General features: G+C 41.2%; 1 protein-coding gene across 13 annotated transcripts in view; it reads left to right on the top strand.

The window, feature by feature from the left end:
• CEP120 (centrosomal protein 120) overlaps positions 1–26,118 on the top strand; it is a 68,171-nt gene that overhangs the window by 12,186 nt on the left and 29,867 nt on the right. For 10 of the 13 annotated variants that reach the window (XM_070076047.2, XM_002710153.6, XM_089334874.1 and 7 more), the window contains 10 exons: positions 6,530–6,678; positions 14,126–14,323; positions 16,510–16,737; positions 17,640–17,856; positions 19,086–19,263; positions 21,417–21,566; positions 22,861–23,043; positions 23,761–23,857; positions 23,945–24,094; positions 24,599–24,688. In XM_070076047.2, the coding sequence (XP_069932148.2) occupies positions 6,530–6,678; positions 14,126–14,323; positions 16,510–16,737; positions 17,640–17,856; positions 19,086–19,263; positions 21,417–21,566; positions 22,861–23,043; positions 23,761–23,857; positions 23,945–24,094; positions 24,599–24,688 (1,640 nt within the window). Of the gene's footprint in view, positions 1–6,529; positions 6,679–14,125; positions 14,324–16,509; positions 16,738–17,639; positions 17,857–19,085; positions 19,387–21,416; positions 21,567–22,860; positions 23,044–23,760; positions 23,858–23,944; positions 24,095–24,598; positions 24,689–26,118 lie in introns of all 13 variants that reach the window. The other 3 variants (XM_089334881.1, XM_089334880.1, XM_089334882.1) reach the window with 1 other exon arrangement.

Genomic DNA, 26,118 nt, shown 5'->3' with positions numbered 1-26,118 from the left:
CATGAATGTTGAATTAGCCTCACATACCTGCTATAAATCCCCCTTGGTAATGGAGTACTCATGATCACTTTATACTTTGTTGGAGTCACTTTGCAAATTGAAGATTTTTTGCACCTGTAAGTGTGTTCCTAAGAGATATTATTGGTCCATCTTGTTGATGATGACTTTAATATGATTTTTTGTTATCAGGAATTTGCTCGCTTCATAGAATGAGTTAGGAAATATGCCCTGTTTTTATCTTCCGAAAGGATTTCTAAATTGCAAGGCAGCATTAGGCCAGTTAGCAAGGACTTACGGAGTTAAACGAGTTTGGTTGAACTTGCCATTGAGCCTGTCCGGATCTGCGTTCTGTTTTGGACGTTTGTTTGGTATTGATTCAGTTCCGTTAGTAGTCTGTTACAGAAACAGACTATTTGTGTGATTTTGGCAGAAGTTGTCTTTCAACAACTTAGTCCATTTATCAGATTATCAAGTATGGGAGTGAACTTGTACTCAGCATTTTTTTTTTCTTCTTTTTTTTTTTGACAGGCGGAGTGGACAGTGAGAGAGACAGAGAGAAAGGTCTTCCTTTGCCGTTGGTTCACCCTCCAATGGCCGCCGCGGCCGGCGCACCGCGCTGATCCGATGGCAGGAGCCAGGTACTTATCCTGGTCTCCCATGGGGTGCAGGGCCCAAGCACCTGGGCCATCCTCCACTGCACTCCCTGGCCACAGCAGAGGGCTGGCCTGGAAGAGGGGCAACCGGGACAGAATCTGGCGCCCCGACCGGGACTAGAACCCGGTGTGCCGGCACCGCTAGGTGGAGGATTAGCGTAGTGAGCCGCGGCGCCGGCCTGTACTCAGCATTTCTTTATTATCCTTTTGATATCCGTGGGCTATGTAGTGGTATCTCCTCTTTCATTTCTGAAAATAGTTTGTGTTCTTTCCCTTCTATATTCTAACTTAGCCTGGCCAGAGGCTTTCTTGTTTATTTACTTTTTACAAATTTATTTATTTGAGACGCAGAGTTAGAGGGAGAGACAGGGAGAGAGGTCTTCTATCTCCTGACTCTATCTGCTGATTCATTCCCCAAAGGGCCTCAGTGGCTGGAGCTGGGCTGATCTGAAGCCAGGAGCTTCTTCCAGGCCTCCCATGTGGGTGCAGGGGCTCAAGCACTTGGGCCATCGTCCACTGCTTTCCCAGGCCATTAGCTGGATCAGAAATGGAGCAGCCGGGACTCAAAATGGTGCTGATACGGGATGCCAGTGCCACAGGCAGAGGCTTAACCCACCATGCCACAGCGCCAGCCCCACATTCTGGCTTTTATTTACTAATTTATTGAACCAGCTTTTGATTCTGTTGATTGTTCTCCATTGATTTCCTATTTTTAGTTTTAAAAAATTAAGAGGTCAGTAAATTTTCTTTCGCTTACTTGGGACTTCAGTACCCTTCTTTTTTTGATTTTCTAGGGTGGAAGTTAAGATGATTGATTGCAGATCTTTGATCTTTTGTGATGAATTCCCGTGCATCAGTGCTATGAGTTTCCCTCAGAGCAGTGTTTTCATTGCATCCCACAAATTTTGTTGTGTTAGTATTTTCATTTACTTCAAGATAATTTTTAGTCTCTTGTGCGATTTCTTCGACTCCCCCCCCCCCCCTTTTTTTTTTATTTGACAGGTAGAGTTATAGACAGAGAGAGAGAGAGACACAGAGAAAGGTCTTCCTTCCGTTGGTTCACTCCCCTAATGGCTGCGCTGATGTGAAGCTAGGAGCCAGGTGCTTCTCCTGGTCTCCCATGCGGGTACAGGGTCCAAGCACCTGGACCATCCTCCACTGCACTCCTGGGCCACAGCAGAGAGCTGGACTGGAAGAGGGGCAACCGAGACTAGAACCCGGCGCCCATATGGGATGCCAGTGCCGCAGGCAGAGGATTAACCAAGTGAGCCATGGTGCTGGCCCCTGACTTACATGTTATTAAAAAGTGTGTTGTTTAATACACAAGTATTTGGGAATTTTCAGCTATGTATCTTTCTGTTACTGTTTAGCTTATTTCTGTTGTGGTCTGAAAGCAGACGTGTCTTGATTACCAAACTTTTAAATTTGTTAAGGTGTTTTGTGGCCCAGAATATTGTCTGTTGGTTAATGTCCGACGGAAAGGGAAGTGTTTGCTGCTGCTGTTGAATGAAGTAGTGAAGTAGTCTAGAAATATTCTTTTTTTTTTTTTTTTTTTTTAAGATTTATTTATTTGAAGGTCAGAGTTACACAGAGAGAGAAGGAGAGGCAGAGGCAGAGAGAGAGGTCTTCTCTTCCGCTGGCTCACTCCCAAGATGGCCGCAACAGCTGGAGCTGTGATGATCCAATGCCAGGAGCCAGGAACTTCTTCCCAGTCTCCCACGTGGGTGCAGGGGCCCAAGGACTTGGGCCATCTACTATCCTAGGCCACAGCAGAGAGCAGGATCAGAAGTAGGGCAGCTGGGACTTTGAACTGGCGCCCACATGGGATGCCAGCACCACAGGCAGTGGCTTTATCTACTACGCCACAGCACCGGCCCCAGAGATATTTTTTTATTTATTTTTTTTAATTTATTTGACAGGTTAGACAGACAGAGAGAGAGACAGAGAGAAAGGTCTTCCTTCCGTTGGTTCACCCCCCAAATGGCCGCTGTGGCTAGAACTATGCCGATCCAAAGCCAGGAGCCAGGTGCTTCCTCCTGGTCTCCCATGCGGGTGTAGGGCCCAAGCACTTGGGCCATCCTCCACTGCCTTCCCGGGCCACAGCAGAGAGCTGGACTGGAACAGGAGCAACCGAGACGAGAACCTGGTGCCCATATGGGATACTGGTGCTGCAGGCAGAGGATTAACCAAGTGAGCCAAGGCGCCGGCTCTAGATATTCTTAATATCCAGTGGATTGATGATATTGTTCAGTTTGACTAAGTCTCCACCGATTTTCTGCTTGCTGAATCTGTCCATTTCTGATAAAGGGATATTAAGGTTTTCAGCTATAGTAATGGATACAGCTATTTCTCCTTGCAGTTTTACATGGTTTTGCCTCATATACTTTGGCGTTTATGGTTACATATATACACATTAAGGACTGTTAGGTCTTCTTGGTGAACTGACTCCTTTATGATTACCCAATACCTCTGTTTGTTTCTTAACTTCCCTTGATCTGAAGTCTTCTATGTCCAAAATTACATAATGGTTCCCACTTTATTTTGATTAATGTTGGCATGGTATATCTTTCTCCATCCCTTAATGTTTAATCTGTGTTTGTCTTTATATTTAAAGTGAGTTTCTTATAGACAACAGTGGTTTTTTTTTCTTTTTTGGTCTGACAATCTTTGTCAGAGGCTCCACCCTAATGACTTTATCTAATCCTACTGACTTCAAAAACGCCTCACTTCAAATGCCATTCATTGTCAAAATAAGGTTCCATCCTTTTGATAGCTCATAATAGAGATTTAATTTCCACACATGAGGCCTTTGGGAGTACTCAAAACACACTCACACCATAACAGTATTTGGTATACCATGAATATTCAGAGTGATTATTGGTACCTTTGTTTTAATGTCAGGCATATTTGTTTTCCATTTGTTCTCCTCGTTCTTGTCCCACTCTTTTCGGTGGTTCTGTATGATTTCATTTTCTGTTTTCATAGCATGTCAGTTATACTTTTGTTTCCTACTTTTTAAAAAGTGCACTAAAGTTTTCACTTTGGGTAGTTTCAGTACCTGATAGTAAGCAAATGTTAATACTGTCCTCTTGTATTTTATATCCTTGCTTTCATTTTACTTGCTAGTAAGTATCTATATCTATACACACACACACACACACACATATATATATATATGTAGACACACACAAGCATAATTGAATAAAGTGTTGCTATTATTTTGGCTTCACACCATTAGATCAGTTAAGAATTAAAAAGAGGTTTTTTTCACTTCACTTAGTTGTTCTCCAGTGCTCTTCAGTTCTTTGTATAGTTCTAAGTTTCTGCCTCGTCTCAGTTACTTGAAGAATGGCGATTTCGCTTGTTTCACTAGGGTGGCCAGGTCCCTTCAGTTTAGTTTGTCTGTGAAAGTCTGTTTTTCTCTTTCACTTTCTAAGGATCATCCACCAGGCACAGGATTCTAAGTTGGTGGATTTTTCTCTCTCAAGACTTTAAATATTTCACTCCACTGTTTTTTTTTTTTTTTTTAAAGATTTATTTATTTATTTGAAAGCTGGAGTTACACAGAGAGAGAAGGAGAGGCAGAGAAAGAGAGAGAGGTCTTCCATCCACTTGTTCGCTCTCCAATTGGTTGCAATGGCCGGAGCTGTGCCAATATTAAGCCAAAAGCTAGGGACTACTTCTGGGTCTCCCACGTGGATGCAGGGGCCCAAAGAATTGGGCTGTCTTGTACTGCTTTCCAAGGCTGTAGCAGAGAGCTGGATTGGAAAGTGGAGCAGCCGGGACCCGAACTGGCGCCCATGTGGGATGCTGGCTCTGCAGGTGGCGGCTTTCCCTGCTGCGCCACAGCTCCGGCCCCTACTCTTTTCTCGCTTACATGATTTTTGAGTAGTCAGATGCAATTCGTATCTTTGGTGCTCTCTAAGATTGCTGAGTCTGTAGTTGGTTGTCTGCACTGAATATGGTACAGTTCTCAGTAATTGTTGCTTCATGTACTGCCTTCATTCTGTTCGTTTTTGTATTCCCATTACGTGCTTATTACACATCTTGTAGTTCTTACACAGTTCTTGTATATTCTGAGTCATGTCTTTTTGTTTTGTTTTTAGAATTTTCAGTCTTTTTTGTGTTTGCTTTCTAGTTTTGGAAATTTCTGTTGTCATAACCTCAACAGTGCCCAATCTGCTAATGAACCTATCAGAGAAAATCTCCATTTCTGTTGGAGTATGAAAAAATTGTTAACAATAAATTAGAGAGTGGAGAGACACAGAGCTCCCAGCTGCTGATTCAGTCTTCAAATGCCTGTAAGCACAGGGCAGAAGTTGGGAGCTGAGAACTTCATCGAGGTCTCCTGTGGGGACTGTGGGGACTTAACCATTGGAGCTGTCACTGCTGCCTCCCAGAAGGTACACTAGCAGTAAGCTGGAGTTGGGAGCAACAGTACTTCGTACAGGATGGTGGGCATCCCAGTCTGTGTCTTAGCGGCTTGGCCACGCACCTGTTAAGTACTACTTTCTATGGTAGAGAACTCTAAGAAGCCTTCAGAGCCAAGTGTCACCTGCCTCTTGGGCATCTTCATCTGATTGGCTTTATAGGTACTATTAACTGAAGAGATGGACAAGTGTCAAGACATGCATTTTGCCAGGAATGGGCCATTCTGAAGCCAAGAGCCAGGCACTTAATCCAGATCTGCCATATTGGTAGAAGGACCCAAGTATTTGAGTCATCTCCACTGCCTCCCAAGGTGTATATTAGCAGGACTGTAATCTGGAGCAGACCTAGAAGTTGTATCAGTGAACTCCAGTCTGGGATGCAGGCTGTGGCAAATTCTTTTTTTTTTTTTTTTTTTTTAAAGATTTTATTTATTTATTTGAGAGGTAGAGTTATAGACAGTGAGAGGGAGAGACAGAGAGAAAGGTCTTCCATCCCTTGGTTCACTCCCCCAGATGGCCACAATGGCTGGAGCTGTGCTAATCTGAAGCCAGGAGCCAGGAGCTTCTTCCCCGTTTCCCATGCGGGTGCAGGGGCCCAAGGACTTGGACCATCTTTACTGCTTTCCCAGGCCATAGCAGAGAGCTGGATTGGAAGAGGGGCTGCCGGGACCAGAATTGGCACCCAACTGGGATGCCAGCACCGCAGGTGGAGGATTAACCTACTGCACCATGGTGCCGGCCCCGAGGCTGTGCCAAATTTTGCTCTCCCCCCTCACCCCCCACCTCCACTCCAACCCCTACCCCAGCCCTTTAATCAAATTGAAAAACCCTTGTCTCTCTGCTGTCATGTCATACTGAAACCTACTTGGTTACATTGGACGCTTTCAAAATTGTGTTTTGATTTTCCCTGATTCTTAGAAAGCTGTACAAATACTTCGAAGTAGTAATCAAGGAGACCCTTTATGGTATGACCTCTGCTTATCTCTCCAGCCACACTTCTTTCTTTATGCTAGTGCTCATTCTGTGATTTAGCACACATACTTACGTTGGTTTTTCAGCTGGAAGCTTTTGCTTTCTTCTTTGTACATATTGCTTCCTGTCTAGGACACTCCGTGTTGTCTGTTCAGTCGTCTTTGTCTTTGTCTTTGCCAAGTCTGGTTCATTCTTAATTTCCCGACACTAGGAAACCAGTGATAAATGCCTTTTCTATGTGATTTATTAAATGAAGTTTTAAAATGTCCCATTTCAGAATGACTCTTTATGTACAGCAACAAAATGGTGATTAAGTTAGGTTTCTTTGGAGAATGTGTGAGAAATTTGAAACTTGATTGAAATGTTCTCTTTCTATGACAGTTGCCAAATAAGTTAGAAAATACAATCAGCTTTTAAAAATCTTACGGTGGTTTATGACAGACTGCCAAGTAATGCATGTTTTCCTCTCTGCAGTACCTGCCAGCTTGTCGAGGCTTGACCCCAAGGATATCGTGGTGGTGCTGAATGAGGAGGGAGGCTACCATCAGATTGGACCTGCAGAGTATTGTACTGACTCCTTCATTTTGTCAGTCACTATAGCGTTTGCCACCCAGTTGGAGCAGGTAAGGCTTTTGCTAAGGTTAATGATTCATGAATTGCAAAACATTCTATTTGTAAACCCGACTTTTAGGTATCAAAGATTTGCAGGTTGGCCTTTTTACTTTTGAAAAATTAGTTTAAAAAATGTTTTCTTTCATACTGGAAAGCATTTTTGCTAAATAGAGTTTGATCTTGGTCAGTAAGAGAATGTGTTAAATCTCAGACTTTAGGAGAATGATAAACTGTTTCCAGTTAGATGGTATGACGTTGTCAGGACTGACATAAAAGGATTTTTAAAATTCATTATTTGAGAGGAGATTGCAAGATGGAGGAATAAGTAGGGAGCTTACTGCTCTAGTCTAGGGGAAGACAGTTTTAAAAAAGTGTGGAGAGTGCAGTCTGAGGGAAGAGTGAGGGAGAAAACTGCAGTGGAAACTCCACACGAGTTAGAGGGACGCTGTGGATCTACGTGGAGGGTGTGGAAGCGCAGCACGAGCAGCCAGGAGCCTCCGCACCAGCTTTGGAGAGTGAGGTGAGACCGGACTGCAGCAGCCCAAGCCATTGGCAATAAAGCTGTGGGGAGAGCCTGGCATGAATTCAGCTTGGAGTCCTGTGGCGGACAGTGTACCTGCCAGCTTAGAGGGGAAAAAAAAGGAGCACATTTCTCTCTCCTGAGCCACCTGACAACGGCATCCTGTAACAAGCTGAGAGAAGGCGGGTGCCATATTGGACATACAGCTGTGCCAGCTTGTGTCTGCACTCCCAGGAACCAGCTGAAAGGAGATACTGAGTCGTGCTGGGAGAATTGACAGGGTGCTGGGTACCAGTGACTGTGGGAACCTGTGCGCTGGGACTGTGAAAACCCTGGTTGCATGGGAGGGCACAGAGTGTGGTTGGGACTCTGGGCAGAAGCTGTGAGTGGCTCCACACACTCGGGGCTCCCTGATATCCTGGGGAGGGCCATTGCTGCAGGATCTATGCTCACACTGAGATCTACATGGATACTATGTGTGGTTTTGGGTGAAAATTGCACCCGCCGTGGCTAGCTCATGAGCCTTGGAGGAGAGGAAGTGAGTGTGAGACTACACCAACAGAGCTGAGCACACCACCCCCTCTGAAAAGAAAGATCTACCATGCCCAACTTGAGTGTCACCTTGGACACTTGCCTCCACCTGGAGCACTGGACAGAGCTGCCTGGGCACACCCTGCATATACCTCTAGGTATTCACCAAAAGAGCAGACAGTCCACTAAGCCCACAGAGGTGTAGTAGAAAGATGAATCAGGGGAAAACCAAACCAAGTATCTCTACAAATGTTTGAAAATAAACACACAAATTCAAGAAACAACAATAAGGAAAACAGCATGATGCCCCCGAAAGGCATCATGGGTAGTATGGTGAATGGATTAAAAACCAAGACTCATCTATTTGCTGCCTACAAGAAGCACATCTCATCAACAAAGATAAATGCAGACTGAAAGTGAAAGGATAAAAAAAGATACTCCATGCTAACAGAAATCCAAAAAAGAGCTGGTGTAGACATCTTAATATCAGACAAAATAGACTCTAACACAAAAACTGTTAAAAGAGACAAGGGCACCATGTAATGATTAAGGAAGATGTGTCTATAGTAAACGTATATGCACCCTATTACAGGGTAACTGGCTATTTAAAATAAATGTTAATGGATCTAAAGGGAGACATAGACTCCAATACAATAGTAATGGGAGAACTTCAGTAGTCTACCTTCAGCAGTGGACATGCCACCCAGAAAAAAAATCAGCAAGGAAAAATAGTTAATCAACACTATAGACCAAATGGACCTAACAGATAGCTATAGAACTTTTCATCCTACAGTTGCAAAACACATTCTTCTAAGCAGTCCATGGACTTTCTTTAGGACTGACCACATGGTAGGCCATAAAGCAAGTCTCAGCAAATTAAAAAAAAATCAAAATCATAGCACGTATACTTCTCAGACCACAATGGAATGAAGTTGGAAATCAACAACTCAAGAATCTCTAGGGGGCCGACGCTTTGGTGCAGTCGGTTAATGCTCCACCTGCGGCACCGCCATCCTATGTGGGCACTGGTTCTAGTCCCGGCAGCTCCTCTTCCAATCCAGCTCTCTGCTATGGCCTGGGAAAACAGTAGAAGATGGCCCAAGTCCTTGGGCCCCTGCACCGGCGTGGGAGACCGGGAAGAAGCACCTGGCTCTTGGCTTCAGATCAGTGCAGCTCTGGCCATTGTGGCCATTTGGGGAGTGAACCAGCGGACAGAAGACCTTTCTCTCTCTCTTCCTCTCGCTGTCTGTAACTCCACCTCTCAGATAAATATATAAAAAAATTTTTTTTAAAAAGATTCTCTAGAACACATGCAAACACATGGAGACTGAACAACATGCTGAATGAACAGTGGGTCACAGAAGAAATCAAAACAGGAATGAAAAGACTTTTGGAAAACGAATGAAGATGACAGAACAACATATCAAGACATACAGGACACAGCAAAAGCAGTGTTAAGAGGAAAGTTTATAGCAGTTGGTGCCTACATGAAGAAATTGGAAAAGCAATACATCTCAAGGACCTAGAAAATCAACAGCAAACCCAATCCAAAATTAGCAAGAACAAAGAAATAATTAAAATTAGAGAAGAAATAAACATTGAAAAAAAATGCAGATCAGCAAAATGAAGAGCTCATTTTTTGAAAAAAATTAAATTGATGCACCATTGGCCTAACTAATGAAAAAAAAAAAAAAAAAAAACAGTGGGAAAAGACCCAGATCAGTAAAATTAGAGGCACAAAAGGAAATGTAACAACAGATACCACAGAAATAAAAAGAATCATCAAGAATTACTATGAAAACCTGTGTGCCAACAAATCGGGAAACGTAGGCAAAATGATGGATTCTCATACACATGCAACCTACCAAAACTGAGCTTCATAAAGATCTAGAAAACATAAATAAACCAATAACCAAGAATGAAATTGAATCAGCAATTAATACCTTCCAAAAAAAAAAAAAAAAAAGGCTGGATGCTTCGTAGCTGAATTCTACCAGACATTTAAAGAAGTAACTCCAATTCTCAAACTATTCAAAATGATTGAAGGGAGGGAATCCTCCCAAACTTCTTCTATGAAGCCAGCATCACCTTAATTCCTAAACCTGAAAAAGACAAAACAGAGGAAGAGAACTGTAGACCAGTTTCCCTGATGAACATAGTTGCAAAAACCCCCAGCAGAATACTAGCCTGTGGAGTCCAGCAACCCATCAGACAGGGCTTATCACTGGTATATGGGGACGGTTGAACATTGACAATCAATGTGATATATCCCATTAACAATTGGAAGAACAAAAACCATATGATTAACTCAATAGATGCAGAGAAAGCTTTTGATAAATTAGAATATCCGTTCATGACAAAAACCATAAGCAAATTGTGTAGAGAAGGAACATTTTGCTTCAACACAATCAAGGCAATTTGTGACATCCACATGGCCAGCATCCTATTGAAAGGGGAAAAGTTGGAAGCATTCCCACTGAGATCTGGAACCAGACAAGGATGATCACTCTCACCATTGCTATTCAATATAGTCCTGGAAGTCTTAGCCAGAGCCATTAAACACAAACAAACAAACAAAAAAGAAATCAATGGGATACAAATCGGGGAGGAGGAAATCAAACTGTCCCTATTTGTAGATGACGTGATTCTTTGTATAGGGGATCCAAGAGAGTCCACTGAGAGACTACTGGAAAGTCAGTGCCATGACTGAGAAACTTCTAAGATCAATCCCATTCATAATAGCTACAAAAAAATTAAATACATTGGAATAAATTTAAGGGCATTAGAGATCTCTATGATGAAAATTATAAAGCATTAATGAAAGAGATAGAAGAAGACCCCTAAAAAGGAAAAATCTTCCATGTTAATGGATTGGAAGAACCAATATCATAAAAATGTCCATACTGCTCAAGGTAATTAATAGATTCAGTGTGATACCAATCAAAATACTACGAACATTGTTCTCAGATGTAGAAAAAATGATGCGAAATTCATAAGGAAACAGAGGAGACCCTGTGAATAGCTAGAGTAATCTTGAACAACAAAAACAAATTTCACAATACCAGATTTCAAGACATACTACAGGGCAGCTATCATCAAAACAGGCTGGTACTGGCACAGAAACAGAGGCATAGACCAATGGAACAGAATAGAAACGCCAGAAATCAGTCTACACATCTACAACCAATTTCTTTGACAGTGGAGCTAAAGTCAATGCCTGGAGCAAGGAGAGTCTCTTTTACAAATGCTGCAGGGAAAACTGGATCTGCACATGCAGAAGTATGAAGCAGGAACCCTACCTTACACCTTGCACAAAAATCCACTGAAGGACCTAAATCTCATGTTGCAGAAACCCTGGGTAACATTGGCAGAGACAATGAGTTCTTCGGAAAGACCCCAGAAGCACAGGCAGTCAAAGCCAAAATTGACAAGTGGGATAACATCAAATTGACAAGCTTTTGTCCTGCAGAAGAAACACTTGGGATAAGGAAGACTCAACTGACAGAATGGGAGGAATTATTTGCAAACTGTGCAGCTGATAAAGGCTTGATATCCAGAATATAAAAAGAGCTCAAGAAACTCAACAACAACAAAACAGTCCAGTTAAGGAATGGACAAAGGACTTAAACAGGCGTTTTTCAAAAGAGGAAATCCAAATGGCCAACAGACGCATAAAAAAATTCTCTGGATCACTAACTGCGGGAAATGCAGATCAAAACCACAATGAAGTTTAACCTCACTCCTGTCAAGATGGCTTTGATAAAGAAATCAACAAATGACAAGTGCTGACGAGGATGTGGGGGGAAAAGGCACCCTAATCCGTTGTTGGTAGGAATGTAAACTGGTGCGGCCAATGTGGAAAACAGAATGGAGATACCTCAGAAACCTGAACATTGACCTACTGTATGACACAGCCATCTCACTTTTCGGAATTTACCCTAACCGAAATAAATCAGTATATTGAAAGAGTGGTCTGTACCCTTAATTTCAGTGCAGCATAATTCACAGTAGCTAAGATATGGAATCAACCCAAGTGTCTGTCAGCTGAGGACTGGATAAAGAGATCAGGGGTATAACATCATGGAATACTACACAGTGGTGAAAAGAAGAAGTCCTGTTGTTTGCAATAAAGTGGATGCAACTGGAAAACATTCTTAGTGAGATAAGCCAGTCCCAAAAGGACAGATGCCATGTGTTCCCTTTTAGGTATTAATCGAGTACCTGAGGTGTAATCTGTAGAAGTAAAATGACACTTTGAGAAGTGATGACTCTGGGCCAGTGCCACGGCTCACTAGGCAAATCCTCCGCCTGCGGTGCCGGCACACCGGGTTCTAGTCCCCGTCGGGGTGCCGGATTCTGTCCCGGTTGCTCCTCTTCCAGGCCAGCTCTCTGCTGTGGCCAGGGAGTACAGTGGAGGATGGCCCAGGTGCTTGGGCCCTGCACCCGCATGGGAGACCAGGGGGAAGCACCTGGCTCCTGCCTTCAGATTGATGCAGCACACCGGCCACAGTGGCCATTGTGGGGTGAACCAATGGCAAAAGGAAGACCTTTCTCTCTGTCTCTCTCTCTCACTGTCCACTCTGCCTGTCAAAAAAAAATAAAATAAAAAAAAAAAAAGAGAAGTGATGACTTGATGACTTTGAACAGTGCTTGTCTCAACAGTTGAGGAACAGTTTTTTTTCCCCCATACTATTTGTTGAACTCTGTACTTAGTGTAGTGTTAATCTTATGTGTATAAAGTTAATTGAAAATAGATCTTAGTAAAAAGTAAGAATGGGAATAGGAGAGGGAGGAAGAAGAAAGATGGAAGTGTGGGTGGGAGGGAGGGTAGTGTAGGAAGAAGCAGTATGTTCCTGGAGTTGTATTTATGAAATGTATGAAGTATGTATACCTGCACCGCGGCTCAGTAGGCTAATCCTCCACCTGGTGGCGCCGGCACCCGGGGTTCTAGTCCCGGTCGGGGTGCCGGATTCTGTCCCGATTGCCCCTCTTCCAGGCCAGCTCTCTGCTTTGGCCAGGGAGTGCAGTGGAGGATGGCCCAAGTGCTTGGGCCCTGCACCCCATGGGAGACCAGGAGAAGCACCTGGCTCCTGCCTTCGGATCAGCGCGGTGCACCAGCTGCAGTGCGCCGGCCGCGGCTGCCATTGGAGGGTGAACCAACGGCAAAGGAAGACCTTTCTTTCTTTCTCTCTCTCTCTCTCTCTCTCTCACTGTCCACTCTGCCTGTCAAAAAAAAAAAAAAAAAAAAGGCTACTGGGAAAATTTACTATTTAAGTAATGTACTTCTTGTAGAAATTTGAAGTGTTAGGAATACTTTTCCTCTGTAATATGTAATGCCTGTTCACAGTAGCTCCAGGGTGCACACTGCATTCATCAGGAGACAGTGAGTACACAAATGTGGGCTTTCTGTACATTAAAGGAATAGAGTACTGATACATGGTACAGCACGCATGAGTGTTGAAAATATGTTGAGTGAACATGTCTAAACAGAAAAGATCACATACCGTATTATTATTTTACGTATTGTATCCAGAATAGGAAAAGTAGCAACCAAAAGCAGGTTTGTGGGTCCTGGGGCTTAGATACGGGAGAGTGGGGCGAGTGAGTGCTTAATATGAATGTTTTTGTTTTGATCAAACTAACCATTTAGCTTTTTCTTTTTTCTTACTCAGAGGCAGAGTGAGAGGTGGATTTTTGGCCTGCTGGTTAAGATGTTGATTGGGGTGAACTAAATATATTAAAGCCATTTCCTGTTGATGGACACATTAAATGTTTACAGTTTCGTGTTTCACAATGTTCTAGTGAACGTTAAGGATCTCCTAGTAGACACTTTATGTTTCATAGGACGGGAATCCTGCCTGTAATCATAAGACTGGCAGCTCGGAGAAGTAGTACGGAGGGCATCCTTTTGTAGCTGTTAATTCACAGTTCTCCAGGTTTTGGCAGAGTAACTAAAAAACTTTTATCAAAAGCCAAGGGTAGATATTATATGTTAAATCGCTTAGATTAAGACTTTGTTTTAAAAGTAGAGCCACTCTGAGGGTGGAGTAAGGATGAGAAAAGATAAAATGTGAAAATAAGGAAAACTCAGTTTAAAGTATTTGTCCTGTTTCTTCTAAAAACAACTTTGACATATTTATTCATAGATCATTTGAATGAAGTAAAAACACTAAAACAACATAAATCTATAAAAGCCTTTTATAGGCTCTGTATTTTTGTCACAGTCCTTAAAAAAAAACAAACTGGAGATTTGGTGGAGATTTATAAACTTTGTTTAAGTGCTAAATCTTAAGGTTTCAAATAAAGAGTTGGCAGCATTTTAGCCAAGATTTTTGGAATGTAACAGACTCACTAACCATGTTTAGTAGTTTAGAAAGTCATGCTTTTGTTTTCCCTTCATTATTTAGTTAATTCCATGTACCATGAAACTTCCAGAAAGACAGCCTGAGTTCTTCTTTTACTACTCTTTACTGGGAAATGACGTCACAAATGAACCCTTTGCTGATCTAATCAACCCAGACTTTGAGCCAGAGAGAGCATCGGTTCGTATTCGTAGCAGTGTGGAGATTCTGCGTGCTTACCTGGCACTTCAGTCTAAACTACAGGTAAGTACTGCCGCAAGTTATGTTTTATTGAGGATGGATTTTTAAACATTACTTTAGTACCTACGTTCTGCCTTATTTCAGTAGAGGAGGCCATATTTGTGCCGTATCTTTTAACTTTTTAGGTATTTTTCTGAGTCATGAAGTCAGTGCTTAAGAGATCCTGCATCTACGCCCAGTTCTTGAGGAAAGAGTTAGATCAGTTGTCAGTCCTTTGCAATAAAAAACTTTACCCGAGCCTAGAGCTGTAGTCACAGTTCAAGTTTTGGTGTTACAGGTCATACTCTAGATAGCAAAATTTTTTAGCGTAATACTCTGAAAAATGAAGAGAGAAAACAGTTTTCTAAAACTTGAGTTGAGGTAGAGTGTTGTTTCAATTTTTTGTACTCCTTGAAGTGGATTCTGTTTTAAAGTGAACCTAACCTCATGATAACTGCTTTTGTTTTATGACGGTTGCTTTTGATGAGACTGAAGTGGAGCAGTGAAATGCAAGGTTAGGTAGTCACTGTTGGGAGTACTGGCAGTCATGAGACTGCTTGTGTTTTGGGCAGGAGGTGAGAAGAGACATTTAGAAATTGTAGTGGAAATGTAATTTAGGGGGGTGGTTCAGCTAAACCCAAGATAACTGGGAAACTAAAGGCTATAAAATGATGAAATGCAGGAAAAAGCAGTTAGCATTGTGTTCTGCATCTAACAAAATCATTTCTTACTGAAAAGATTGCTTTATTTATTAGTTTGCTTCTGATGGAGAACATGAAGTCATAAAAATACTTCCTCTTCAGCCCAGGAAAATGTCACACCTAATAACATAAAGATCAAGTTACAGATGCCTCTTAACTCTGTCACTGCTTATATTAGAACTAAAAATATCTTTTATATAGCGATTGCTTGTTATAGGAATGGGAACTGTTCCAGGCTTTAATATAATAAAGAGAAAGAACAAATCACATAATATATAGCTGTAATCTGTTTGTAGTTGTCAAAAGGTGGTGATGTTGACCTTTTGGGTAGTTGTCCATGGTTAAAAGCATATTCCATGCCAGGAGTAATTTTTTTCTTGAAGATGTTATTTATTTAGTTGAAAGGCAGAGTTAGAGGAGAGGAAGAGAGAGAAAGAGGTCTTCCATCTGTTGATTCACTCCCAAATGCTGCAGCGGCTAGAGCTGGGCAGGGCTGAAGCCAGGAGCCAGGACCTTCATCCAGGTCTCCCGTGTGGGTGCTGGAGCCCAAGGACTTGGACCAACTCCGCTGCCTTCCCAGGCATGTGACCAGGGAGCTGGATTGGAAGTGGCTTACCTGCTGTGCCACAGTGCTTCCTCTGCACCCTGCGCGCCCCCGTGTATTCTTGTAGTTTTTATTGTTAAGCTTGTTTTATATAAAGGATCTGTAAAATGAGAAATGAGCAAAAGAAACACTCAGTTCTTTAGTAAATGACTAAATAAAATTGAGGTTTTTAGATTCCAAATATGATTGATGCACTTAATTTTGAGGCTATGCTTATTGTTAAGACGAAAATGGCAAGAATGTTTGAGGTATTTGCTTCCTATTTAAATTTATGTACTCTGTTGACCATGTTACATATGTAAAGTACTATAATGAAATTTTTGAAGCTTATTTATTTGAAAGGCTAAGCAACAAGGAGAGATCTTACATTCATTGGTTTATTCCTCAAATGCTTGCAGCAGCCAGTACTAGGCTAGGCTGAAGAAAGGAGCCCAGGATTTCATGCAGATCTGCACATGTGTGGTGGAGTCCAAGCACTCAGTCATCTGCAGCCTCCCAGGATGCTGCTTAGCAGGGAGCAGGATCAGCAGCACAGGCAGGATAGATGCTGAGCACGGCGGTAAAGGACGCAGGAATCCCATGTGTGGCTTAACCTGTGCCGTACTCTGCCTCCCCGCAGTGGAGTGCTAAAGTAACTATAGCTTGCCAAAGAAACAGAACAAGGGGTGGTAGCGTGACTACACAGTACTGCAAGGAATTAGGAAGCAGTAATAGCTTCTATCAGCAGTAGAACTTTGTATGTTATTACCAGTCTTGAAAGTCATGTGTAAGCATTCGTTAGTCACTTGCAGTTCAGTGAGATAATTAGATTGTGTTTTCCTTTGATGAATCATTTTGTAGCCTTGTGGTATTTAGGAGAGAAGAGGAAGCCTAAAGCCCTGTTTTGATGTTCTCTTTCGTATTAGATCCATCTCTGCTGTGGGGACCAGTCACTTGGAAGTACAGAAATACCTTTAACGGGATTACTGAAAAGGGGCAGTGCAGAAATCAACCAGCACCCGGTCACTGTTGAGGGTGCTTTTACCCTTGACCCTCCCAACCGCGCCAAACAGAAGCTGGCACCTATTCCGGTGGAGCTCGCCCCGACGGTGGGAGTGTCTGTGGCTCTGCAGAAAGAAGGCGTGGACTGCCAGGCAAGTCGTGCCCTGCCCCCCTTCCTCATGCATGTCTACTCAGAAAATTAGGCAGAAGAGCTGCCTGGCCTAGGGATTTGTTTTTCACTCTTAGTAAGTGGCCTACATTATAGGATACTTCTTTTGGGGGAGGGGGCCTGTCTGAAAAGGTCTGTACCTCCACTGCTGGCAGTTGTTGAGTGTGCCCAGAGCCCTCTTAGCCTTTGGGACTGTCTTGTCTGGTGCAACCCATCCCTCACAGTGATCATCGACGGGCAGCAAAGGAGCTCCTCTGTAAACAAAGTTTCTGTTTGGCAAAATCTGAGCTGAAGTCAGAATCTTGGTTCATTAGTGCTTTGTATTCCTCATTGTCTCTTCAGGCAGATTCTGCGGTAGACATGCGCATTTGTTCAAACGTGCTTTTTGATTTTAAATGTTTCCAGAATCAGCTGTAATGTCTTGTCCTTTCAAGAAGCAGTGTTTCCACAGGTTGTGAGTTAACCTTACAAAACCTGAAGAGAGAGTTTAAAAAATATGTATCTGTATATATATACATACACACACCCACATGTACCAAGTTGGTGTAGGAGTAGCTACTCTCAAGGATTCCAGTGCATGCCATCTTTTCTCAGATCTCTCTCAGCCACAGATGCTCCTCCTTATCCATTAGGATACAGTTTGGTACTGTGCTCTGAATATCACATTTCCTTTCTGTTCATCTTCCTTTTTCTGGTCCTAGATGCTATAAGGACATTTGCAAATTATGAAGAAAAATAGACTAGGAAAATCCAAACTGGGAAAGGAAGCTTATATTAAAAAAAAAACAAAAACAAAAACAAAAAAACAAATGCAACGCCAACTTTTTGCTTAATTGTGAAGGAAAGTTCTTTGCAAATTATACTTTATTTAAAAATTGTTTTTAGTCTTTAATTGAATTAAAGACCCAGAATGGACATGAACCCGAGCATTCAAAGAAGAGAGTTTTAACCCCCATCAAGGAGAAGACACTTACTGGGCCAAAATCGCCATGTATGTCACCTGTTGCACCTTCTAACCATTCACCTCCAACAAAGGATGATGCCACAGAAAGTGAAGTAGAAAGCTTACAGTATGATAAAGACACAAAACTGAATCCAAAGGGTAAGACTGTTTTTCCCCAGATCTTGTAAATGACTAAGTGCTTTCATGGGTTCTTAGTGAGAATCAATCGTAGATTTTTTTAAATAACAGTGTTTCAATTTAAATGCAATATATTTAGCCTCATGATAGAATTTGCTTAAGGTAAGAGAGTTTTTCATGTTATACTGTAAAGAGCCTAGTCAAAAGAAATGAAAGAATGTAGCTCTTTCAGGTAAATTTTTATTTTAATTTTTTTTTTTAAGATTTGTCTGTTTATTAGAAAGTTGGAGTGACAGAGAGGGAGACGCAGAGCTTCCATTTGCGGGTGTACTCATCAGATGTCTACATTAGCCAGGTCTGGGCAGGGCTGATCCAGGAGCTTCCTTCAGGTCTCCATGTGGTGGCAGGGGCCCAGCCATCTGCTGCTGCCTTCCCAGGAGCATGAGCAGGGAGCTGGATTGGAAGTAGAGCAGCTGGGATGTCAGCATTGCAGGGGGTGGCTTAAATGTACTGCAGCACTGGCCCCTCAGACACATTTTTAAACTATTAAACTCTTGACTCAAATTCATTGGAATTTTAGAGGAAACAACTTACAATCATCTCAGAATAATCATTTTTATCCTAATGATGAGAAAGCATGAGAATATATGTTGAAGTCGTTTTATTAAATTTTCCATCCATTGCATCAGGTTCTACAGTTGCACTTTGTAGTGTAAGTAACTAGGGACAGTTGGAGTCTTGAGTAGTGGTAGGACTTGGGCCACTTACTGATCATCCCTGTTCTATAATAAGGTAGGACTAGTTAAGTCTTTCTTCACGTTCTAGCATTTTGTTCAGATTTTTCATATGTGTTTAAAATAACTAAAGTACTTTTAAAAAGGTGGTATAATTATTTCTGCTGCAAGTCTCAAATATAACCCTCTGAAAGCTAAGTTATGTGTAGCTGCCTCTTGAAAATGAGCTATGCCAGCCAGGCTGCAGTCATACGCTGTTGCGTCAGTTCTATATGTGTGCAGTGTATATTGTGAATAAGCTCTTTGTTTACACAGCTTTAGAATGGGAATTAAAACTTTCATAATTTTGGGCAAATAAATTTTAAGATGATTATCCCTCAGTTCATTAGTTTATGAAACAAAATAGTTTCCCTGCTGCCTGAAGGTAAATGAGATGGTATCTTTAAATAATGTGAACAACTTAAGAGAAACTGTGAACCAATGGAATTTTTTGTTTTGTTTTTATGTGTATTTTAGCTATCAGTTCTTCGGTGCCTGCCTCACTGCCCCAGCCAGTGGCTGCATCCAATGCATCGGAAACAGCTTCAGGGCAGAAGATTGCTGTTCCAGCAACATCACATCATTTTTGCTTTTCAATAGACTTAAGGAGTATCCGTGACTTGGAAATGGGTTTTCCAATCAACTGTATATTAAGGTGTGATTTGATCTTGTTTCAAAGTATTACTTTCTGAGGAGAAATGCCTTTCTTCTATTTGGAGATTGGCACAAAGAGAAATTGCACCAAAGAAGTTGTGTTCAATCAGTGACCTAGAAGGGGGTAAGGCTATATCCTAATGACTTTGAATTTAAACCAGGGTGGCATTGGTGGTGTGAGAAGTAACCATTCTGACCTATTCTGATATAATAATATGTTAATGCTGCCAGTTGAAATACAGTGGTTCTTGAACTTGAGAGGTGTTTTTCTGGTAAAAGGTGCCTCAGACCAAAATAATACGAGACTAGTATCTGATTTTTTTGTAAAGCTGTGTTAGATTGGAAACTTGAGTTCTTGAAACCTACATTTTATAGCTGTGAATCTAAATATCATATTTAATGAGCTCTAAGTGGAATGTGTCCAGTCTCATCAGTATAAAATCTGTCAGTTAAATGAATGGCTTTATACAAGAATTTTTTAATGCTACATTTTTATAGACATTTGTGACTGAGATGTTAATGAAATGTAATATAGTAATTTGTTGTGTTTGGAAGATTTAGGCGATCATAAATTTCTCGGAGTCAGCATTAGCATTTGACATAAAATTCTTGGTCTTTATGTGACTGAAGTGACAACATTTGTCTTGCCATTCTGATGAATCTCGGGAACTACACATCGCCTCCTGCATGAATGATGGCCAGAGTTGAAGGGACCCTGTGTGGAGTGTGATTGTGAATTCATAGGGTTCACCTCTGAATTCTGCGGTTCACCTGTCAGGTGCTGGGAATTAGTCTAGAATGTTTTTATTTGAAATTTGAGGTTTGAATGAAGGTTTTGAGTTTCATAGATAAAGCTTTTGTCAAAGTTTTTTTTAACACCTCAAAATTGCTTTTAGAAGTACAATTATTATCTTTTGCTTCTTTTGTCCAGCTTTTTCAAAATCTCTACTTGTTTCACTGAGCTCTCACTCCTGCTGCTGCTTGGAGAGTCTGACCTTAGGATGCCTAGAGAGGATGTTTACCAGAGACACAGAAACAGGGCTGATTTAAAAATCACAGCTGTCAGGAAAGCCTGGCACAAGCCCAGTTACAAGGCACTTATTATAAGTTTTTGTGTTTACTTCTTCTCGTGAGGACCAGTTACTTAATTATTAAACACCTACAGTAGGCCTGATACTCAGGGTGCTGAGCCACATAAGCAAAGAGCTCACCCTCGTGAGGAAGACAGGTTCAGAAATTAGGTTTTGAGGGAGAACAGTGTTTGATTTGATAAAGGAAAGGGGGAATGCTGTTCTAAACCGAGGAAGTGACAGTTAGGATCCACTTACCAGTGTCCATGGGATTCTTTTGGAGATCAGGGTTACCAGTTCTGCCCTTGATTCATTTTAAGTCATTTTAAAAAATGCTTGTCATTTATTTTTTTGTCCGTTTGACACATTTTATATTGTGCACATTGATATGAAATTGTGGTTTGCAGTGCAATGCAATATGTGAGGTAGGACTGCTATTTGAAAAGCTCAATGTATAAATGACTTGATTCTAGTAGATTTGGAATTATATAGGAATTGGTGAATGCCTAGGATTGTGTCACAAAAATTATTTCTGTAAGTAGAGTTAAAATTTGAAATGTTATGTGTAAAACGAGATTATATATAATGAGACAAGATAAAATTTAAGTGAGCAGTATAATATCCTCACATTTGGCTTCAAATACAGAGTAAGATTAGGCCTTTGTTCATTTAATCTAATGTGGTTTTTATGTTGAAAGGGAGAGATACGGTTGTGTCAGTCTTTGTTTCATCCATAATTCATCTGAGTTGCTTTCATCCCTCTGTTCAAAGACAGATTACCATAAATGTATCCTTTTGGTGTTGATGAAGGGTTTTTTTTAAGCCTATAAAAGATCAGAACACTGTTGGATGAAGGAAAGTAGGTTTAGAAATTAACTTTGCAAGCATTTCTTGACTGGTTACTTACTGTAAGGTAGAAAGTCCTGGTTTGTACCTGGTCATGCAAAGAGGAGATGGTAGGAAGCATGGTCTCTTCACAGATGGCAGCTGGGCATTCCTAGTGTATTCTATTTTAAAAAATGATATTTGCTCCTAACAATTGTATTTTACTTTTACGACAAACACTGTTTTTCTTAAATTCTAGGTACTCATATCCATTCTTTGGAAGTGCGGCTCCTATTATGACTAACCCTCCTGTAGAAGTTCGGAAAAACATGGAAGTTTTCCTTCCCCAGTCTTACTGTGCGTTTGATTTTGCAACTCTGCCTCATCAGCTGCAAGATACTTTCTTAAGGTAATGTGTATACATTCTGTATATATTATTACTTAAAAGGGCAATTCATACAAGCTGAAATCCAGAAAATGTAACACATTTGAGACTCAAGCTACAAATTTATTTACCAGGAATGTCTGTGACGTTTGTGCTTCCACTAGTGGTTTATTTTAAAGGACTTTTTCTACTTTCATACTTTGAGTTTAGATATTTGAACTTTGTTAAAAATAATCTGTGGGTTATTAAGGAGCTTTAAAAAATGGTCTTGCTTCCCATTTTCTAATATGTAATACAAGGATGTTTCAAGAAACTTTGGGGAAATCAAATCAAACAGTAAGTTTATTTTGGTGTGAAAACTTTAGAAATTTGTTCATGGTTTTTCACAGTATTCATTTTCATAGATTTTTGGAGACTCATTTGTATGGATTTTAAAATTTCCTGTTTTGAGATAAGCATCTTTTAATTTCATTTGCTATGACCTTTGTCAAATACTTTTGTTTGTATCTGAAGATTACTAAGAATTAGTTTTTATTATTGACTGGATGAACATAGTGTGTTACTTTTTCTGATTTTTCATTTGTAAACTGGAGGTGTTAATGTAGCTGTATGAAATGGATTTGTGAAGAACAATGAGATCTTTGAAATATCTCGGTTGCTCAGAGTGTCACAATTCAAATATATGTATTTTTTTTAATTTTTTATGTATTTATTTATTTATATATTTTTTGACAGGCAGAGTGGACAGTGAGAGAGACAGAGAAAAAGGTCTTCCTTTTTCCGTTGGTTCACCCCCCCAGTGGCTGCTGCGGCCAGTGCACCGCGCTGATCTGTAGCCAGGAGCCAGGTGTTTCTCCTGGTCTGCCATAGGTGCAGGGCCCAAGCACTTGGGCCATCCTCCACTGCACTCCTGGGCCACAGCAGAGAGCTGGACTGGAAGAAGAGCAACCAGGACAGAATCCAGCGCCCTGACTGGGGCTAGAACCCAGGGTGCCGGTGCTGGAGGTGGAGGATTAGCTTATTGAGTTGTGGCGTTGGCCCAAATATATGTATTTTAAAGGAAGAATGACATGTAACTGAAAATTATGTAGCCATTTGTGGGAATAATCGTGTTTGGAGGGTTTTCTTTATTGTCTAGAAAGAGGTGCAGGAAGTGTGGTAGCGTTCCTTATTTGGTCCTTGTTGAACTGAGCCTTTATTCTCAATACTATATTTGGTGACAATCCAGGTAACAGAAACATCTTTGGCTACCGTGAGGGTGTTTGGAGATTTTAGTTCTGAGTTGCTGAGTATGAACACATGTTTCTGTCTTCCATAGGATTCCATTGCTGGTTGAATTGTGGCACAAGGATAAAATGAGTAAAGATTTACTTCTGGGAATTGCAAGGATTCAGCTTTCTAATATCTTGTCTTCAGAAAAAACACGCTTTTTAGGTTCTAATGGTGAACAGTGTTGGCGTCAAACTTACAGTGAAAGCGTGCCTGTGATAGCAGCACAAGGGTAATGCAGGTCACAGAATGGGCCTTCATTTTTCTTTTTATTTGGGTGGTGATTCTGCTTAGCTGGCTATGTTATTCCGTTTTTTTTTCTTTTCTTTTTCTTTTTTTTTTTTTTGAGTAGATAACTTCTAATAGATACAAATTTTGAAAGTACAACTTTCGGATAATAGCTGGTACCCCCCCCCCCCCATAAGCACCCTCCCACCTGCAAACCATTCCATCTCTTTATTCCCTCTCCCATCCCATTCTTCATTAAGATTTATTTTTAACTATCTTTATATATACAGAAGATCAACTCTATACTTAGTATAAGATTTCAACAGTTTGCACCCACACAGACACACAAAGTAGAAAGTACTGTTTGAAGATAGTTTTACCATTAATTCACATAGTACAACACATTAAGGACAGAGGTGCTACGTGGGGAGCAGGTTCACAGTGACTCCTTTTGATTTACCAGTTGACACTCTTATTTATGATGTCAGTGATCACCCGAGGCTCTTGTCATGAGCTGCCAAGGCTATGGGAACCTCTTGAGTTTATGACCTCTGACCTTGTTTAGACAAGGCCATAATCAAAGTGGAAGTTCTCTCCTCCCTTCAGAGAAAGGCACACGCTCAGAGTGTCGCCCACTACTCAGCACTGAAGCCCGGAGAGGGAGGGACGGGGTTCGCAAGTGTGTGCTTGACTCGCACAGTGTCTGCTGTTTCATCTGTAGGTCAAATAACAAGATAGTAGATCTTTCCTACACAATCACTCTGGAAGATTACGGGCTGGTGAAAATGCGTGAGATTTTCGTCTCTGATTCATCACAGGTAAATAGAGCGTGTGAGTGCATCTGCTGACCGTAGTATGTGTGTGAGGGCGCTTGGTGTAAATATGCCTTCTTGTTGGTATCCTAGGGTTTTTCTGCTGTGCCTCAGAAGCCCTCCCTTCCGCCTGCACCTTGCCCCTCAGAGATCCAGCCGGAGCCGCGGGAAACCCTAGAATACAAGGCAGCCCTGGAGCTGGAAATGTGGAAGGAGATGCAAGAAGACATTTTTGAAAATCAGGTGATTTTAAAAACATTACTTTAAAAGTATTTCTGTTAGCTTGGTGTATTTTCTTTCTTTAGAGCAGGGTTTTCCCCCTCATTGTTCTATCTCTAGTTTCATTGAATATCAACAGTGCCTTACTCAGAAAGACAAATTGAGATTAAAAAAACAGTTGAAATTTGATGACGTGGAGAAGCCCACCAGAAAGGCTGCACTGACTTTGTCCGTGACTGTGGTGCTAAATGAGGAATGAGGATGATTGTCTTGACCTTGGGTCCTCACGCAGTGTTCCCGCCTGGAACGGGGGACGTCAGTCGTTGTCCAACCGTGGGAGCTTTGGGCTCCTGAATGATTCTCACACGGCTCTTACTTGCTTCAGGCAGCCTCCTATTTTTTTTCTTTTTTAACAATAAAAAGAGTGCCTGAAAAAAATTAATATGGAGTAGTTCTGTAACTGAAAGTAAATGATTGGTTTCTTTGTGATAGTCAGGTTTTTTATGATTTTTTTCCCTCCTTTTGTAGCTGAAGCAGAAAGAACTGGCTCATATGCAAGCTCTTGCAGAGGAATGGAAGAAGAGAGACCGAGAGAGGGAATCACTAGTAAAGAAAAAGGTAGAGGTGGGGTGACGGTGGAAGAGGACGGGGGCATTACTGTAACATCTGATACAGGCAGTGAGGAGACTGTGAGAATAGTGACAGTGCGGTGAGCACAAGGCTCGGAACAGACGGAAGCTTGGCGCTTTGTGGGTTTTGAAATATGCAAATATACCATCTATTTAGGAAAGTAAGTATTTTTAAAAAGAATACTCTGGAGAAAAGTGCCGCCTCTGTGTGAAAAACAAATTAACACATTTACCTGTGTATAGATTGCATTATAATCTATAAGTAACTCAGAAACTTTTAAGCTGTGATGAAGAATTAAATCCTAAAGTAAATCACAGCTTTAAAAATGGTAACACCAGACCACCTGATCTTATTAAGAAAGCAATACAGAGTTAAGTTTTTATTCATCTACACCCAAGGTTCTGAAAACAACCCTGGCAATGAGACTCGGGTTGAGATATTTCTGAGTGTCTCACCAGTATTATGTAATGTTCAGCCTCAGAAACACTGCAGGTCACCAGTGCCCACCCAGTATGCACTTCCAGCCTCTCGTGGCAGATGGTGGTGGCCCCATCCTCTCCCGTCTGTTTCCTCAACTGGGCAGCATGAGCGGGATCTGTTTGGTCTTCCCACCTTGAGACACAGTCTGGGAACTTCCCCCAAGACAGTAAGCTCAAGTTAGTGCAAGGTTTGCCTCCTGAATTGCCTGCCTCTTAGGGATCACAGTCCTGTGTTCACTGTTCACCAACACCTGGGAGCAGCCGTTTCCTGCTGTTGTTCAGTTTGTCTTTTGTGCTTGGAAGCTGAAGTCCACTACACATTTGACTTTATCAATGTCAACTTTTTCTAACGTAATTCTCAAGCCATTAAAACTTGAATAACCATTGAGTTTTTTAAAAAGCTAAAAGAGAAAGACTTGATTACTTCAAAGCCTCTATTCTTAAGAAATGTTCAGCAGTAACGAGAATTTAAATTAGAAACCCTTGCACGTATTTAAATCTTTTACTAGTTCTATTGTTACTCAAAAGTAGATTTTATTTAATGCAGTGTTTACAGACCTCATGTGTTAGGTATTAATTAAAAGTAAGGGCTTTAGAAAATACCATTTTTATGCCTTTAAGGCAAGATGAGTTTATCTGTAAATTACTTTTTTTATTCTGTTAAAAACTTTTTTAGTACTGAGGTTTTCAACTTTGAATCATGAAAAATTTTGAAAAGGTAATAAAATTGTGCCATAATTGGACTTTCTGTTGATAACAAAACAAAAAAAGTGGGTCAGTGTAATGGGGCAAAGGAAAAACAAAAACTCATCAAGTAATAATTTTGGGTGTTTTCCCATGTTGGTAATAGTGATATTTTCGGTTGAAGTTTTTCATTGGTTTGCATGTGTGCAACTCCTTCCACCATTTCAGCTGGAGTGGGGAGCTTTTGCTATTGAA

Source organism: Oryctolagus cuniculus, chromosome 6 (assembly GCF_051225735.1).
Source record: "Oryctolagus cuniculus isolate XC-2025 breed Fujian yellow rabbit chromosome 6, ASM5122573v1, whole genome shotgun sequence".
NCBI lineage: Eukaryota > Metazoa > Chordata > Mammalia > Lagomorpha > Leporidae > Oryctolagus > Oryctolagus cuniculus.
Note: the sequence above shows the minus strand (reverse complement) of the source record. Positions and strands in the feature narration are given on the sequence as shown.